The 17,604-nt window shown below is 43.2% G+C and overlaps 1 protein-coding gene across 1 annotated transcript in view; it reads right to left on the bottom strand.

The window, feature by feature from the left end:
• Window positions 1-17,604, bottom strand: part of si:dkey-22o22.2 (neural-cadherin) — a 201,663-nt gene that overhangs the window by 26,137 nt on the left and 157,922 nt on the right. The window contains exons 17-20 of the mRNA XM_046043950.1: window positions 13,598-13,881; window positions 6,962-7,591; window positions 4,670-5,666; window positions 3,610-3,703 (exon numbers count right to left, since the gene is read on the bottom strand). Of these exons, the coding sequence (XP_045899906.1) occupies window positions 3,610-3,703; window positions 4,670-5,666; window positions 6,962-7,591; window positions 13,598-13,881 (2,005 nt within the window). The remainder of the gene's footprint in view (window positions 1-3,609; window positions 3,704-4,669; window positions 5,667-6,961; window positions 7,592-13,597; window positions 13,882-17,604) is intronic.

Here is a 17,604-nt window from a genome sequence, read left to right as displayed (position 1 = left end):
GAGAGAGAGAGAGAGAGAGAGAGAGAGAGAGAGAGAGAGAGAGAGAGAGAGAGAGATGTTTTATGTTTCAGGCTGGTATTTTTTCTGTATTGGACATCATTTGTCCATAATTGGTCCAAATCAGCTGCTTCCTTCTAGCAGATATTTATATATATATATATTTATTATATATTTATAATGTTTATTTCAAAGGGACAGATGCTATAAACAGAGAATTGATCAATAATTTTCCAATAAAATGCATCTCAGCATTTATACCTACTGCTAATTTCCAATGCCTGTCCTTAGGAGGGCTTTTAGAGTAACAAATATAAGCCATACTCACCGCTCATTCAAGCTATCTCCACGACCACCCAACCCCTACACATGGCCACACGACTGATTATCTTTTTTTTTTTTATTCAGTTTTATTGAAATGCTGATGATTTTGTTCTATATTTACCTCAATAGGCTCCAGGTCTTGGCTCCCTTGACTGAAAAGGAAGTCTGGCCAAAGGACGTTTTCCTGTATGATAATTTACAATTCCCTGCAGTAGTATTTCCTTTAACGGCTGTACCATGTCGCAAAGAGCCTGAGGAGTCTGTCCATGCAAACACTTCCAAAGGTTTGCAAATGCACTGTAGTTGTCAAAACAAATGCATATGTATGGCCTGTTTGCACATGTGGTATGTCTGTGTTGATGTGTTTTATTCCTCTAATTTTGAAGCAACTTTCCATAAAGGTAACTTGCATCTGTATTTATCAAAACAAGATTCTTTGTATTGATAGCATTTTAAATGAGAGGAGGCTTTAGCAGTCTAAGTAAGCCAAATTATTTGAGTATCTTTCAAATTTGCTTTGTCCTTCTAGTACCAAATTCTCTTTTTGTTTTCTCTTGCTGAGCCTGTTATAATATTACGTGTAAAGTGAAGCAACCTGCATAGAACAACGCCATAACGCAAGGGTAAATTGATATACAATGTCAATATCCGATGGACCATGGGAGTGGAATGAAATGAAGTCTGGCCTGATGCTCTTAATTATCTATTTTTCCCATGTGATCTTAAATCGGGTAAAGTCTATCTCAGATGGGATTCCTCAGATCAAACTCTGACCAGATGGAGGTCTGTGGCTGGACATGGATCCATGTGGCGGATATTTGATCTGGAAAACTTTGGCACTCTTTGCTCTGCTGCACCGGAGAATGGATCCCAGGCGCAGTGGCTCGGGTCCAAATCTGGTCCTGAATATGTGCCATCAGGCTCATGTAACGGTTTAACCTCTTTACACCACAGCGACCTTCAGAGCTCAGACCAGACGGATTAATTAACTGAGACGAGGCCAAAATGCATCCGGGACTGAACCTGCACTGATTCAGCAGGGGAGGCTGTTACGTACCGTCTTCTGGATTTATGTCACGCTTTAAAGATTTTAAGCGCAGCAACACAGCACTCCACTGACAGGAAACAATTGAGAAGATTTAATGTGCAGATCAATCCCACACAAATTACGGTCTGCTGGCTCAGGATGTTAGTATCTTCTTTTCTTTATATGTAACATGCTGTTTGTTGTCTTGATTTCCTGTGAGGTGACATGTTGTTATTGGCTCGCTCGGGCTTTTTCATCTCACCTGAACACTGTTCTGTATCTTATTTTTCCTCCGGCTTGTATCACTTCAATATGTAAATAACATGCACCTAAACCTGATCCATACCGTGAACAAATTGCTGTCTGCAGGCTGGAGTGATGAGGGGCGGCGTTTCAAGAGTATCTATGGTAATTCTCTAGCGGTCCCTTTGTTCTCCGACATATCTTGTCGTCCCTCTTTACAGGTATCTCGTTAGAAGAGAAGGTGGCAGGGAGCGCAATCAGGCTCTCCTTTCAATGCGCCCGCATGAAGCCTCGCCTCATCAAACAAAACGAGCGCGCCCTCGCTGTGCTTCACTGGGAATTTTCAATACTGCTGGTTATGAAGTATTAATAGCACTGTTCCTGACAAGTCAGATCCCCTTTTCTATCTCTCTCTCCTCCCTGTCCTCTGCCCTTTCATTCTCTTTCACTTTCTTTGTTTCCCCCTTCAAACTGCCTGTTCCTCTGTCCCAATTTTCCTTTCTCCTCTTTGTCGCACCGCACCTTTGTACTGTCTCTCCCTCTCTATTTTAAATCTGTCAGTTCCTGCTCCGCTCTTTTATTTTCTCTCTTCTTCATGCGTCTCTTGCTGCGTGCCACATGAGAGGGGACACTTTAAGAGGGAATCTTTTCTGCTTTAGCTCCAACACATCCTAAAACAGCTTTACATCTGCGTTTCTCTGGATGGTTTATCCAAAACTAGTCACAAAATGCCAAACAGGAGTGTGTATATTAAAGACTGTCCATGGCAGAGGGAGTGCAGAGACAGATATCTTAAAGACCTAAGTAAGCTAGGAAATATGCTTTTTTGCAGTTTGTCCATTGACCTCTTAATATTCTTCTCAACATTTAGGTATATTCAACATTTTTGTTGACAACTAAATTTTCCAAGAAAGGGCTTTGCAGTTTTAGATTTTTGGATATATTTGTCCCACTGATCCAAGCAGCCATTATCTTCAATGTATTTCCGTACCATGCGAAAACCCATTTGTATAACACATCAAGTCTGAATTAATGCTTAATTAATTAATGTCACATTATCATTTGTGTGGTAAATTATTGAGGTTTGAGGGCAGACTGATTTGAAAGGTTGGCATAACATTTTGCCACGACACAATAATGCAACATGGACAGAAAAGACAGAACACAAAACCAACTGCTGCCAGGAACCATAAAAAATGCATCCCAGTTTCTAAAAAAAAGCAGCAAGTTTTCCATTTGACAAAATAAAGAATTTCTACTTGTGTTATTTAAACTTCAAAACAGCTTAAAGTCTTGTTTATCCTTTTCCTCTCCAACACTAATGCCTCTCTTCTCCTCTCTCAAGTTACCTACCTACCTCTCTAGTCCTATAAATCTGTCACCCTATGTCCCATATACCATACTATTTAGGAAAATATTAAGTATGTCCCAATACATGGTAAAAATAGCAGGATGGCCTATGCCTCATTTTGCAGTATGCAAGCCAGCAGGGCGAGTGTCAAAGTTCAAGGTGCACTGTTATGACGAAGTAGTATGTCCCAGTTGTATGTATAATTCATTTAACAGTACATACAGTATATGTAAGGGCAGCTGGAGAACGTACTAAAAGTAAAAGAAATAATATGTAATTTGGAACACAGTTCCATTCTCTACGTCTTTCTCTGCCTCTCTTTGCATTATCTCCAACCTTTTCATACCTCTATATTTAACTTTAAATCTCTCTCAACTCCTCTTTATCACCACCTATATCTACAGTATCACTTTCTTATCATCTCTACCTCATTATCTACCTCTTTGCATCTGTGTTTTTTCTTTACTTGTCTGCTTCACTTTGCTTCTCTTTCTCATATTGCTTCTTTCTTTTTCTTCTTTTCTTGTGGCCTTGCTCTCCTTCAAAGCCCTCTCTTTACCTCAACACCTTCTGCCTAACTATTACTTTTCCATCTCTACTTTCACATCCATCACTCTCTTTTTGCATGTCACCATCTCAGAGTTTTTACCAAATGAGATCAAAGTACCTGGATGGTTTGCCTTCGAACCGGTACACCTTCTCACTCCAGTCATCAAGGTCGGGAGATTGAACTTGTCCAAGCACTGTCGTCGGGAGAATACCTGTCAAGAGGAGGGAAATAAAAGACACCAAAAAAGTTTAAAAAAATGCATTTGAAAGGAATTAGTTTTGAGTGCAAGGGATCCCAGCGGTACAACCCAAATATTAAGAGTGAAGGAAAGAAAGTGGAGGCTTCTTTAAGGAGTTAAGGTGTCGGGCGACGCCTCATTGGCAAGCATGGTCATGGTTTGACGGCACAGCAGGAAGATGTGCACACATTAGAATCGCTCGCATAGTGTCCCCCCCCCTTCCAAAAAAAGCTGAACGCAGCGCTGTAATCTCTTTAGCTGTGAAATCAGCAGCTTTTTAAAAATGGCTCCTGTTTATGTGCCTGTCAAACCTGGGACTTAAGCTGTAGTTAATTGTTTGCTTCATGGCATGTTGTTGAGGTACGTGATGGATTCATATTAGCGGTTTAATGTACTTTCATGTGGAAAGGCCCCGGAGAGGGAATCCACTAAAAATACATTACAGAAAACCTTAGTTTTTTCCAGCAAATTACAGGACGCTGACAGATGGTATGAAACGCTAAATAAGTGATGTGGGCTGGAGCAGGAGGCTGCAAGCAGTCAACTGTGACAAGTAGAGTCTTAACAACACGAGCACAGAGCACTCTGGAGGTGATGGGAGGGACACCGGGGGACCTGAAGGTTAGAGGAGCCCGTCTGTGACAGAAAGACACCAGTTTGAATCCCTCAGACCAGCTGGTGGACTCTGATCTGGGACGATGAATGACAAATGTTGTTATGTCCCTATACAACTACCATGAGGGTGCCCTTGAGCAGGCAACTTCTTCAGTGGAATAGAGAGTAGTAGGTTGTACTTTGAAGCTCTCAGGTGTGAAATGCAAAACAGCCAAGTGCACTCAGAAAGCCAGTTTCTGAATAAATTAAGGTTAACAAGCAAAAAAAAAAATAACTTAGCCGTGTCCTCAGTAACGAATCAGGTATAAAAAACAGAACACATACCCTCATAACTGTAGACGATGAAGTTGGCGTGTCCTGGTGAATGTGGGTGGTCATTCCTGTCGCCAATGATGACCGTCAGCGTGCTGGTGGAGCTCATTGGAGGTGAGCCACTGTCAATCATGAGGATCGGGAGGTGGTATTCCTTCTGCCGCTCGCGGTCGAAGGTCCGGAGGGCAGTGATGGCTGCACTGCCGTTTCGAAAGTCAGTCAAATTGAAGTTGGTTGCATCCGAGGTGAGCATGAGAAGCCGTATGGAGAAAGGGCCGCCATTGGTGGAGGTGTCCCGGTCGGTGGCGTGGAGGAGGAGGGAGGTTTCGTTCATCTGAACTGCCTGGGGTGCCGCCGTGTTCTCCCAAACGACAGGCTTATAGGGGACCTCAAACTCGGGTCCATTGTCATTAATGTCAAGTACAGTTACCATGACGATGGCAGTGCCAGTCAGGGGTGGACTCCCAGCGTCGGTGGCGAGGACCATGATCCTGTGCTGCGAGATTTTCTCCCTGTCCAGAGAATCGGCCACCACCACCCAACCAGACTGGTCCACCAGGAACTGACTGTAGGGGTCTGACTCTTTTGAAATACTGTAAGAAAAGTGTCCATTTTGGCCCGAGTCCAGATCAGAAGCTGTAACCTGAGCAACAATTGTCCCTACAGGTACATCTTCAGACATGGCTTGTGACTCATAGAATTGTGGGAAAAATATGGGCGCATGGTCATTGGAGTCTTCTACCTGAACGAGACAGTAGGCCAGGCTGAAGAAATCAGCATCTTCGGCCTTCAGGGTCAGATTGAAAGTCCTCTCGTGGGGCTTCTCAAAGTCAACCATCTTCTTCAGTTTTATCACACCGCGTCGGTTCACTTTGTCTGTCTCCACGAAAAACTTCCTGTCTTCGTCTCCACCAACGATGCTGAAGGTTACCACGGCATTTTCACCCTGATCGCCGTCTGTAGCAGAAACTACGAGAACGTCGCTGTTCACCTCCAGGTCCTCTCTCACCTAAACACCGGAAGAAAAGAAGTGGGTCATTATTGTAATGTTATAATTTGCAATGATGTTGACAGAAGGAGGTGTTTTTGGACTGGTGACTTTTAATATCCCCATGTGTTTCTTTTTTCTTTCCACATTATACTGAACAAAATTATAAATGAAAAATTTTTGTTTTTGCCCCCATTCATCATGAGCTGAACTCAAAGATCTAAGACTTTCTCTATGTATACAAAAGGTCTATTTCTCTCAAATATGGTTCACAAATCTGTTAAAATCTGTGTAAGTGAGCACTTCTCCTTTGCCGAGATAATCCACCCACCTCCCAGGTGTGGCATATCAAGATGCTGATCAGACAGCATGGGGATTGCACAGGTGTGCCTTAGGCTGGCCACAATAAAAGGGTGCAATGGGCCAATGTGCAGTTTCAGTGTATCAGGGGTGGTCCGGAAACCAGTCAGTATCTAGTGTGACCACCATTTGCCTCACGCAGTGCAACACATCTCCTTCGCATAGAGTTGATCAAGTTGTTGATTGTGGCCTGTGGAATGTTGGTCCACTCCTCTTCAAAGGCTGTGCGAAGTTGCAGTCAGGTCGAGACCCCTATGAGGACGACGAGCATGCAGATGAGCTTCCCTGAGACGGTTCCTGACAGCTTGTGCAGGAATTCTTTGGTTATGCAAACCGATTGTTGCAGCAGCTTTCCGGGCGGCTGGCCTCAGATGATCTTGGAGGTGAAGAAGCTGGATGTGGAGATCCTGGGCTGGTGTGGGTACACGTGGTCTGCGGTTGTGTGGCCGGTTGGATGAACTGCCAAATTCTCTGAAACGCCTTTGGAAACGGCTTATGGTGGAGAAATGAACATTTAATTCACAACAACAGCTCTGGTGGACATTCCTGCAGTCAGCATGCCAACTGCACGCTCCCTCAAAACTTGCGACATCTGTGGCATTGTGCTGTGTGATGAAACTGCGCATTTTGGAGTGGCCTTTTATTGGGGCCAGCCTAAGGCACACCTGTGCAATCCCCATGCTGTCTGATCAGTATCTTGATATGCCACACCTGTGAGGTGGATGGATTATCTCGGCAAAGGAGAAGTGCTCACTGACACAGATTTGTGAACAATATTTGAGAGAAATAGGCCTTTTGTGAACATAGAGAGAGTCTTAGATCTTTGAGTTCAGCTCATGATGAATGGGGGCAAAAACAAGTGTTGCGTTTAAATTTGTGTATGTCATATGTAAAGCACCTTCCTTGATGTTATGAGGTCCTATACAAATAAACTTGCGTTGCCTTGGTGGACTCACCTGAGTGGTGTAGAGCCTTTGAGTGAAGACAGGTGGGTGATCGTTGACATCCGAAACCATGATGGTAGCTGTCCCTGTTCCCGCCAAACCCCCTCCATCCCTGGCCTCCACCACCACCAGATACCGGTCCTCCACCTCCCGGTCCAGGGAACGTAGAACTGTGTATATGGTGCCTGTGCTAGCGTTGATGGAGAACAGGTTGAGGTTAATTTCATTGCGGACATTCTTGATGATGCTGTAGGTCAGCATGGCGTTCTTGCCCTCGTTGGGGTCGTCCAGGTCCATGGCGCGCATCTCCATGACGGAGGTGTCGGCGGGCGAATTTTCAGGCACTTGGCCGACAAAACATCCGTCTACTTCCAGTGCCGGACACGGGAAGAAGGGTGCGTTGTCATTAATATCTTGGACCTCTAACAGGACATCAGCAAACCCTGTGAGTCCGGCCCCTCCCTCGTCTGTGGCGAGGACGAGGAATCTCCAGGCTGGGCGCTCCTCGCGGTCCAGGCGCCGTTGGGCGTGGATTCTTCCAGTGCGTTCCTCAATGGTGAACTCACCACCAGCACCCTGGCCATGGAGGGAGTAGCGGAGGGCAGTCTGGTCGGCCTCCTGGTCTGGATCTGTGGCTGACACCTGTTAAAGGACAGACGTAGATCAGATTTATTTTACGGCGAGAACCCTCTCGGCCTCTCTTGTCTTCTACTCATAATTCGAATCCAAAATAAAAATTGAAGATCGTCATTTATTAATAATGCTGTCCACAGTGCTGGAACAAACTTCCAAAATATATAGGACATATACATACATTTATGATAAGATATATAAGATAAGAGGTATTAAATAACCCCGATCAAGTCACTCAAGCATTTATTGAATTTATCATGGGAAGAATCGTCCAACAGATTATTTCCCAGGAGCCATGACGCCTGCCTTTGAGTGTGGCATTTAGAAAAGGTATTAAAAACACTTTTGTCTTTAGACGTGGCCGAGTGACACATCATACTAACTAGTTTATTTGAAGCATACCGACGCAGGTAGGCCAGCCAATCCTAAATAAGTCAAATACATCATCTACCCTAGCTTTGAGTCCGTAACTCTAATCTATCACTTTTTATCTTTTATGATTTCTTTTAAAAATGTTTTCTATCCTTTTAATTAATGCTGTTAATGTCTTATGTCGTATTTCTAACTTAATGTCTTTATTAAAGAATTTTGAATTGGTTTTGTGTATGACATGCTCACTGACTATTGTCCTATTAAAAAAAGTAAATAGCTAAAAACTAGTTGCTTACAATTAATGCTTATATAGCTTATAAACGTCTGTTACAGAGATTTACCTCCATATTCACAGTTGTTGTGTTTTTCATAATGACAGACAGGTGACTTCATGATAATAAATTTTAATAAACCTTTCTGAAGGTATTTTCATTTGTTATTTAACTGCAAGCTATATTTCGTTTTTTCTAACAGATAATGCATTAAAAAGTGATGGGGACATGTCCCCAGTGTCCCCAGTGAAAATGACACCTATGCTTGAGTAACTGCTTAAGTAGTTTTTAAAGTTATTATACAGACTGAATAATCACATTTTTTGTGATAATGAAAGTCTAAAAACAACCTATATACAACATAATACCAACACCACATTCTCTTGATTGATTTCATTATGTGGACTGCAGTGAAACATCGTGCCTGTCTGTCACAAGCACCAACATTGACTTTTCAATTGAATAACATTCCTCTTAAAAAGGAACTATTTCTTTTTGAGGTGTTTCTTATCAAAAAAGTCGAATTGCTTTTTCATTATGTACAAATGTCAAGCTCAGCAAATAGGACATGAGGCAGGGAGCTGATTGCAGCAGCTGCCCCGCACACCGGGACTCCTGCAACACAGGAATAAACATTTCTCTGTTGCTTTGTCCTGTTTGCTTAATTAACCTGCCTTCCTGCTATCTCTCTGAACGAGGGGACAGGAGCGACGACGCGAGCTCTCACATCTGTCACCGCGACACACAGTGCAATTAAAAGTTAATAGACGCCAACAAAAGCAGAAAAAAGTACACTTTTACCCTTTCTTCTCCTCTTTTCTCACCAGAGGGTTTGTTTACAGAAGCCTTTGAAGTCCCCCCCCCAACCCCCGCCCGCTGCCGCCACCTCCCCCCTGTTGGCTCTCTGCATTCCCTGACAACGTGATGCAGGTAGACAATATTGAAGATGAGCAGTCGCAGCGCGACAGAGGAGGAGGCTGCCGCGCAGGTGAAGTAAAAAAAATATTCATTTCAAATTGGATTTTCCTCTCCGTTCACAATCTGCTGAATTGTATTAATGCACGGCGCTCAAAGCGGCGCACGTTCAGGGAGGAGCCGGCAGCCATGCGCCAGAAAACTATTGAGAGAGTTAGAGAGGAACCGAGTGTATATCAAATCAATTCCAGCAGGCGAAGGGGGAGCGGGCTGGGGTTGAGGACTCTGTGACACATGCCTCTCTGATGGGGATTGCTTTCCTGCCCTCTCACACGCACTTCCACCTTTTAAAATCTGATTTGACTTGGCTGCACATGCATATTACTGTGAATTACCGGAGATAGGTGTGACGAAAGGTGGATGAAAGCTGCAGAAGAAGAAGGTCGACTTTGACTTTCTGAGGCAACTTTTCAGATCCGGGGCCCTTCCTGTCAGGAAGTTTGGTGCCTCTATCAGCTGATATTGTGTTAAACAATGTCACACACATGTGATGTGTTAGCATGTGGTCACTGGATCTCTACTGAGGTGTCGCTCCAGGCTAATTCGTCTCTGTGTTTGAAGCGTGACCGACACTTTTAGATTTCTCTGTATTAAACATGATACGTTCTCACATCTTGCTCACACAAACTGACATTTACACAATATGCTCCTTCATGGTCAAGGTGCATTCAAAAATGTGCTGCTTTCTCATGTTGACATTTTAAACAGTTTCATCTGGACTGGATGGACATCTGATCGGTGCTTTTATTTAAAGTGTTTAGCTTAACAGTCAAAAACTTATACCCTGCTGTCAACACATCCATCCATTCATTTTCTACATCCGCTTACGCTGTTCAGGGTCACTGAGGGGCTGGAGCATATTTGGGTTACCTGACTGGACAGAGCTTAACATAACATAACATGTACATTTTTATCAAGTGTATATAGAGGCAGTGTGAGTGTTTATCTGGTTTATTTAGGGTTTGTTTAACTAAAGTAAGCAGGCCGCTGGCTGTAATCACCTCAGCAGATATCAGATCCACCCGTTACCTTATATTTTGCAGATTGAACTTTCCCTTGCTGTTTTGGTGTAAGGCGAATCGTTACACCTTTTCTGTTTGTATTCACACCGGCAGTGAGAACGCTGAAGTTTTGTGGCTGGCCGGCAGCGGTTGGAATAGCAACCCCACTTTTGCGCAGCACACAACAACAACCCTTAACAAGTTGGAGCTCAGAGCTGTCTGTTTGTTGTAAGTTGTGGGTTTCGTGATAGTAACGTGATAGTAAGTTGAGAAAAAAGATGTGAACCTTTAGACTATGCGTTTGAAAGAGCAAGAAGAAGATAGAGACAAAAACTCATGGCAGCACTTCCTATCGCAGACAAGACAAGAACACATGACTGGAGACAGAGGAGACATGTAACTAACTTTAAAGAGGTGGTATTCTGCTCATTTTCAGGTTCATAATCTTATTTAGGGGTTGTACCAGAACAGGTTTACATGGTTCAATTTAAACAAAAAACATATTTTTTTTCATACTGCACATTACTCCAGCTCCTCTTTTCACCCTGTGTCGAACGCTTCGTTTTAGCTATGGGGTGATACATCTTGTCTCTAAATGATCTTTGTTGGGAGTTGCACGTGCGCAGTTCCTAGTTAAGTACTACAAGCCAATCAGAAGCAGAGAAGGGCGGGTCAGTGAGAAGACAGTAAACAGCTTCGATTCAGCTGTAGGCTACATGTTGACTCCTCAACCATCCCTCCAACCAGGGTGGTGAGAAACTTGGTAAACTTTGGCACCATCTGCCTAAACTTACAAACTTCTTGGCCACTGCGCTCCTCCAACGAACGCCGAACTTCAAGAAGCTCCTGAAAAGTCTTCCGAGAACACTTCCTCTTATGACACCTCTAACCTCTAACATGCACTTCCTGTGCTCTTCTTCTTTTATCCTCTACAATTCTCTTGTACTGATTGTACTTTTTGTTAACGCATACTAGTATTTATTGCTGCTTTTATTATGTATTGTCAGTGGTAGTTCTCGTGCTGTATTTAATGCTCTGTTGATGCTTGTATGTTGTTCCTCAAATGTAAGTTGCTTTGGATAAAAGCGTCTGCCAAATGAGTAAATGTAATGTAAATGTTGCTGACCAGCTTGGCAACATGGACTGGAGCAAGAGTTTCAGAGTGGTGAGTTATTAATCTGTAACAAAAGTATTTTTCATCCATTCACAGAAACAACTTTATGTCCACTGACTGCCTGGAGGGTAGCTAGTGTTTGGAAGGGAGAGGAGAGCTGTGTGCTGCAGCTCACTGTTTTTCCACTGGTGTTTTTGAGGGCATGTCGGAGTAGCCGCTTGGTGAGCGTTATATGAAGCGCATTTAGCTTTCAACCCTGTGTCGTCACAGGGATGAAAGGGAAGCGGCTGGACTACAAACGAGCTGTTTTCCTACAGTTAAGAGCAGAGTTGTCTGTGGGAGATGGGAACTCCCTTTGGGGTGGACTTTGGGCTAACCCTAACCTTAACAAATTACATGCATAAAAAAGGTATATAACTCTTAGGTACTTCAGGGGAAATATGTAGGGATGGGTACTGACACCCGGTATTTAGCCCAAGGGCCAAATTATTAAAGACCATAGTATTGATACGCCTGACGTGCTGGCTCAGCTAACAGCGAATTCTTACAAACAAGCTAAAAAGACAGCTGTCTGTATATAGTATAGCTGTTAGAGTTGTTTGCCACGTTCAGTCCCCTCCAAAAGTATTGGAACAGTAAGGCATTAAGTAAGACATTTGGGTTTAAGATCAAAAGATGAGACAAGAGTTCAGAATTTCAGCTTTTATTTCCTGGTATTCACATCTAGATGTGTTAAACAACTCAGGACATATCACCGTCTGTATTAGACCACAACATTCTTAGGTGAGCAAAAGTAATGGAACAAATAATCTTAAAGGAAATAACATTTAATATTTGGTGGCATAACCCTTGCTTGCAATAACTGCCTCAAGCCTGCGACCCATCGACATCACCTAACTGTTGCATTCTTCATTTGTGATGCTATTCCAGGCTTTTACCGCAGCTTCTGTCAGTTCTTGTTTGTTTCGGGGTGTTTCTCCCTTCTGTCTCCTCTTAAGGAGGTGAAATGCAGCTCTATTGGGTTAAGGTCAGCTGATTGACTTGGCCAGTCTAAAACCTTCCACTTTTTCCCCTGATGAAGTCCTTTGTTTTGTTGGCAGTGTGCTTTGGCTCATTGTCCTGCTGCATGAGAAACTTCCTCCCCATTACTTTCAATGCATTTCTCTGTAATTGGCAGACAAAATGTTTCTGTCCACTTCTGAATTCATTCTGCTGCTCCCATCATCAATAAATATTACTGAGCCTGTTCCAGAAGCAGCCATGACATTACCTCCAGCATGCTTCACAGATGAGCTCGTATGCTTCGGATCAGAAGCAGTTCCTTTCTTTCTCCTCACTTTGGCCTTCCCATCACTTTGCTAGAGATTAATCTTGGTCTCATCAGTCCATAAGATTGGGTTCCAGAACTTTTGCAGCTCATCTCTTTGCAAATTTCAGTCTGGCCTTCCGATTCTTCCTGCTGATGAGTGGTTTGCATCTTGTGGTGTGGCCTCTATATTTCTGCTCTGAGTCTTCTTCCAACAGTGGATTGTGATACCTTCACCCCTGCACTGTGGAGGTCATTGCTGATGTCACTTACTGATGTTTTGAAGGTTTTCTTCACAGCTCTCACCATATTTCTGTCATTAACTACTGTTGTTTTCCTTGGCCGACCTGTTGGACGTCTGTTGCTCAGTACACCAGTAGTTTCTTTCTTTTTCAGGACATTCCAAATTGTTGTGCTTGCTCTGGCCAATGTTTGTCCAATGGCTCTGCTCGATTTTCCTTCTTTTCTCAGCTTGACAGTGGCTTGCTTTTCTCCCATAGACAGCTCTCTGGTCTTCATGTTGGTTTATCCTCTTTAACAGGAAATGCAGTCTTTGTAGGTTTGAACCAAGGATGAAAACTTGGATTAGTCATGCAGAGCTATTTAATGTTTGGACAATCAACCTAAAAGGCAACACCTGGGCAACAAGAATCATCTGTCAGTCACTTGAAAAATGGGTGGGTTCAAACAAAGGGTGGTATGTCCTGAGTTGTTTAACACATCTAGATGTGAATACCAGGAAATGAGAGCTGAAATTCTGACCTCTTGTCTCATACTCATATTTTGATCTTAAACCCAAATGTCAAAAACAAAGGAATTTGCCTTACTGTTCCAATACTTTTGGGGGGGACTGTATCTTAAAAAACAGGCCTTCGTCCAATCAATGTACAAAAAGACAGTGAGAGAAAAAAACAATGTCATGTCCCCCAAGAACCCTTTAATATGACGTCAGACCCATGGGACACGATTACTGACCTCCAGGATGAAAACAGGCAGCTGGGTGAGCTCTTCGGTCACGGCGGCGTGGTACTCAGTCTGGCTAAAGACGGGCGCCTCATCGTTGCGATTGACCACCTGAACCACCACCAGCGTCTCGTTCTCCCACTTCCCGTCGGAGGCGACCAACCGGAGCTCGTAGCGCTGCTCCATCTCGTAGTCCAGAGGCTGAGCCACAAATATGGTGCCCACCTCGGGCTCCACGTCGAAGGTGCCCATGATGTTTCCCGAGGTGATCTGGTAGCGCAGCTTGGCGTTGGCACCTGGAGGGAGGAAGCGAAGATCAGGTCAGTTTAAGTTGTTTGGTATAAATGATCAGATGGAGGTTGAGATCTGGAGGTGAAGGTGGAAGAGGAGGATGATCAGTAAAACCTTCTCATTTCAGAAGTTGATCAGCTGAATAGTTGATTGACAGAATTAATTAATCATTAAATTGATAATAAACATACTTACTTATTTATGGCGAAAGTCGTTGCTTTTTTTTATTTCGTAGAGACTAATTAAGCAATCTGTACACATCACCTTGTCTTCTGGAGATTTAAATTGGCATTTCTCTGTATTTTTTAAAAACATAGCATAAAAGATTAGTGATGTGTACAAAAAAAAGATGAATCAGTTAATTAAAGATAAATGTTAGTTGCAGCTCTGCTCCTGAATATTTCACTAGACAGTTTCACACAGAGGAATCTTTTAATCCTTCTACTGAAATGAAAAAGTCACCAAAATTAGACTTGCCACGATGGTGCAGGACAGCAGTACTTGTTTTTGGAAAATTCAAATAAATTACACACATAATAATCTGCTCCTGATTATTAGATCATCCCTCACCGTCAACACTTTTAAGTCTCGTCTTAAAACACATTTTTATTCTTTGGCATTTGAGTCTGTTTAGGGGCACCTGCACTTTTCCGTTCAGTCTTTGTTTTTTATTTAACTTTCTTGTTTTTCTATCTTATTGCTGTATGTCATTAATTGTTTGGCCTGTTTTAATTTATCTGGTTTTAATTTTTATGTCTTCTACTGTATGACTTTGTCCAGCACTTTTGTCAGCTCTGGTTGTTTTTAAATGTGCTTTATAAATAAACTTGACTTGACATGGCTGACATGATCCCAACAACACAGAAAGTGATTCAGTCCATTAACCACAACATCTCTTATCATCGAATGTGTTTGTAACAAAGACGCATGTGTATGTGAACATGTGCAAATGCTGAGCTGTCCGTCATTTTGTGACAGTGGAGCTCTTATTGTGACAAGGAACTTTTTTGAATGATATTGGAGCAGATTTCCATGCAGAAAAACAAGCGTTTGATTGGCAGTGGACACACACACACACAGCGATGACCTCGTGTGGACAGCAGCAGCCGACATCAAATATTTGGGAGGAAAACAGGCGTCTTTCTCACAGTGGGGCTCATTAGATTCCTTGCTCAGCCCCACACCTCCTCTCTCTCACACTCACTTCTGTTGTGCTGAAACCTTTATATACTCAAATTTCTCTATTTTTCTAGACTGTCTTTTCCTCGCCTCTTTACTCTCTCCTTCTTCTGGCCTAGTCACACCAGAACGTTAAAAAGCCAAATGTATCTGTGCACCTCTGTTTAATATTTGGATCTAGAAGCTTGCCGACGTGGTGGCTAGCCCATGCCTGGTTGGTGAACTCCTTTAGCTGGAGATTTAACCGCTAACTTAGTCACAATGGCTTTAAGAGATTGTCTCGATGTTACTGTTCTGTTTACTCCCTCCGGGCCTTTTTTTATTTATTTTTTTTTACAGGGTTCCCACTCTTTTCTAGAGATAATTTTCAGTAAAGCTAAACCTACAGACGAAACAGCTGTTGTTTGTTATTATAAAGATGGCAATTATAAAGACAAAGAATATGGGTGAAAGGATGGATTAACACACGCAGGGATTGTCTGAGCTACAGAGAGCTGGAGGTGAGTAAAAAGTGTTTTATGGTGAAAAAGTAACATCCTGCTCAACCAGCTGCCTGCACTCATTGGCTGGATGTGGATTTTGAGTCGGCTGACAGATATCCAGATATTTGGCTTGCTAGAAAGATGTGTCAGTGATGTGTCGGGGAGCCGTTTTAGTGCGTTGTTGAGTAGTTCACACTTAACGACTGGCAAATTGGGCTTAAAATAGTGTAGTGTGAACTAGAACCAGAGTCGGGGTGTGTTCACAACACTGCCGCAACATGATGGTAAAATAACACAAGATGTTCCAGGAAATTTTTGATTTTCTCAAATTTTCCATATCTTTTCCAGGTTTTCCAGGACCCGTGGGAACCCTGTTCTAGCCTTGCAAGGCAGCTGGATTCGTAAGATCACACGAGAATACAAGTCCCTTCCACTTCCAATCCATTAGACCTTATATTATTCTGAACCACAGTGGTTCGGACAAATCAGCGTCCTATCAAAAACTAATGGCATCTCTGGGCGTGGTTTAGGCGTGACGACAGCGAGAAGCGAAGCAACAATGGCTCTCTTAAAGAGGTTAGTGTAGATGCTGCTATAGCATCAGTTACATAAGAACTGAGTACTGATTCACTTAAAAGATGTTTTCACTCTGGCACATTTATGGCATCAAATAGCTAATTAAAAAGCTAAACTTGCAGTTTCTGAGCGGTTTCTTTGGACCTCTTGTTTGTGAATTTCCCCTTACTGTCCTCCTCCCTCCTATCCAACCTTTCCTTTTATTCCTTTACTCTTCAGGCCACCCTTCTCTCCTTTTCATAACTTCCCCTAAATCTTTTATCTTCCTTTATTTTCCTCCAAACCCTAATGCCTGTCTTGTCCACTTGTCTCTTTTTCATTCCTCTTCTCCTCGGCTCTCATGACCTTGTCCTCTTCTTTCCTCCTCCCTCTTCCTTTTCCTCCCTTCTTGCTTCTCTCTTGTGCCCTTAAACTCCTCTTTCCTCAGACCTTGTGTCTCCACCTATCCTGCCTCATCTCCTTGCTTTCTCCTTTCCTTTCCTGTCCTGGCTTCTCCTCTTCTTTTCTAATGAACTGAAGAAATGCCGACACACACATGGACATGGTAAACACACACACGCACACACACACACACACACAGATGCATGTTCAGAGCCCAGAGGCAGATCTGTCTGGGTCCGGCCTGCTCTATGTTTACCGGCACCAAGGAGACTTTAGGAGACAAACACCATCTGTGGAGACATGGAGGACCTTCATTACGACACCGGAGAGTATGTGTGTGTGTGTGTGCGAGGAAAAGCTTAAGTGCACCGGTCCGTCACAGCCTCTGAGCACGATACGTCGTGACACTCGCCGAGCCACTGAGAGTGTGTGTGTGTGTTTGTAAATGTGAGTGTGTGTGTAGATGTGTATAAGGGGAGTAGCTCCAGCGGTTTTTTGCCTGCGGCAGCCTCCCTAATGATCAGTCTGACCATATGGTGTTGCCCTCTTAACACACACACACACACACACACACACACACACACACACACACACACACATACACTCTAGGGGATAGGGCTGATTTAATTCGAAGCCTAGCAGGAAGCCTAAAATTGAGATTAAGGTCAGATCTCTGCTCCTCGTGAGGTGGACCGGAGGGGAAAGTCGTCCCTGAGCGCTGACTGCAGGTCGACACTCTGAAGGACTAAACTCATCACTGGAGGAAGTTTCATTTCAATTCAAAACCGCATTAGAAAATATCCCATGTTGTGGCCTCAGATGGCTGCAAGTGATACTGCAGCTTTTTGAAATTCAGCTGACTGTATCACCCAGAAATCCTGTGTGGCGATGTCATTAAAGTACAGAGTGATTCTTTATTCCAAAGCAACAAGAAAAATAAAGCACATTGGGTTTTAGGCGGGAGATTTTGGGATAAATTGTCCCATATAATTATAAATATGTGCCCTAAAATGAATTACGAATTACAAATTTTGTACCTTGGAATTCTTCCTTCGGAGTTCTACACAAGACAACTGAATGCTTTTTCTATCCTTCTACTGCAAGGCTTAA

The sequence above is a fragment of the Micropterus dolomieu genome, linkage group LG03 (genome assembly GCF_021292245.1).
Source record: "Micropterus dolomieu isolate WLL.071019.BEF.003 ecotype Adirondacks linkage group LG03, ASM2129224v1, whole genome shotgun sequence".
NCBI lineage: Eukaryota > Metazoa > Chordata > Actinopteri > Centrarchiformes > Centrarchidae > Micropterus > Micropterus dolomieu.
Note: the sequence above shows the minus strand (reverse complement) of the source record. Positions and strands in the feature narration are given on the sequence as shown.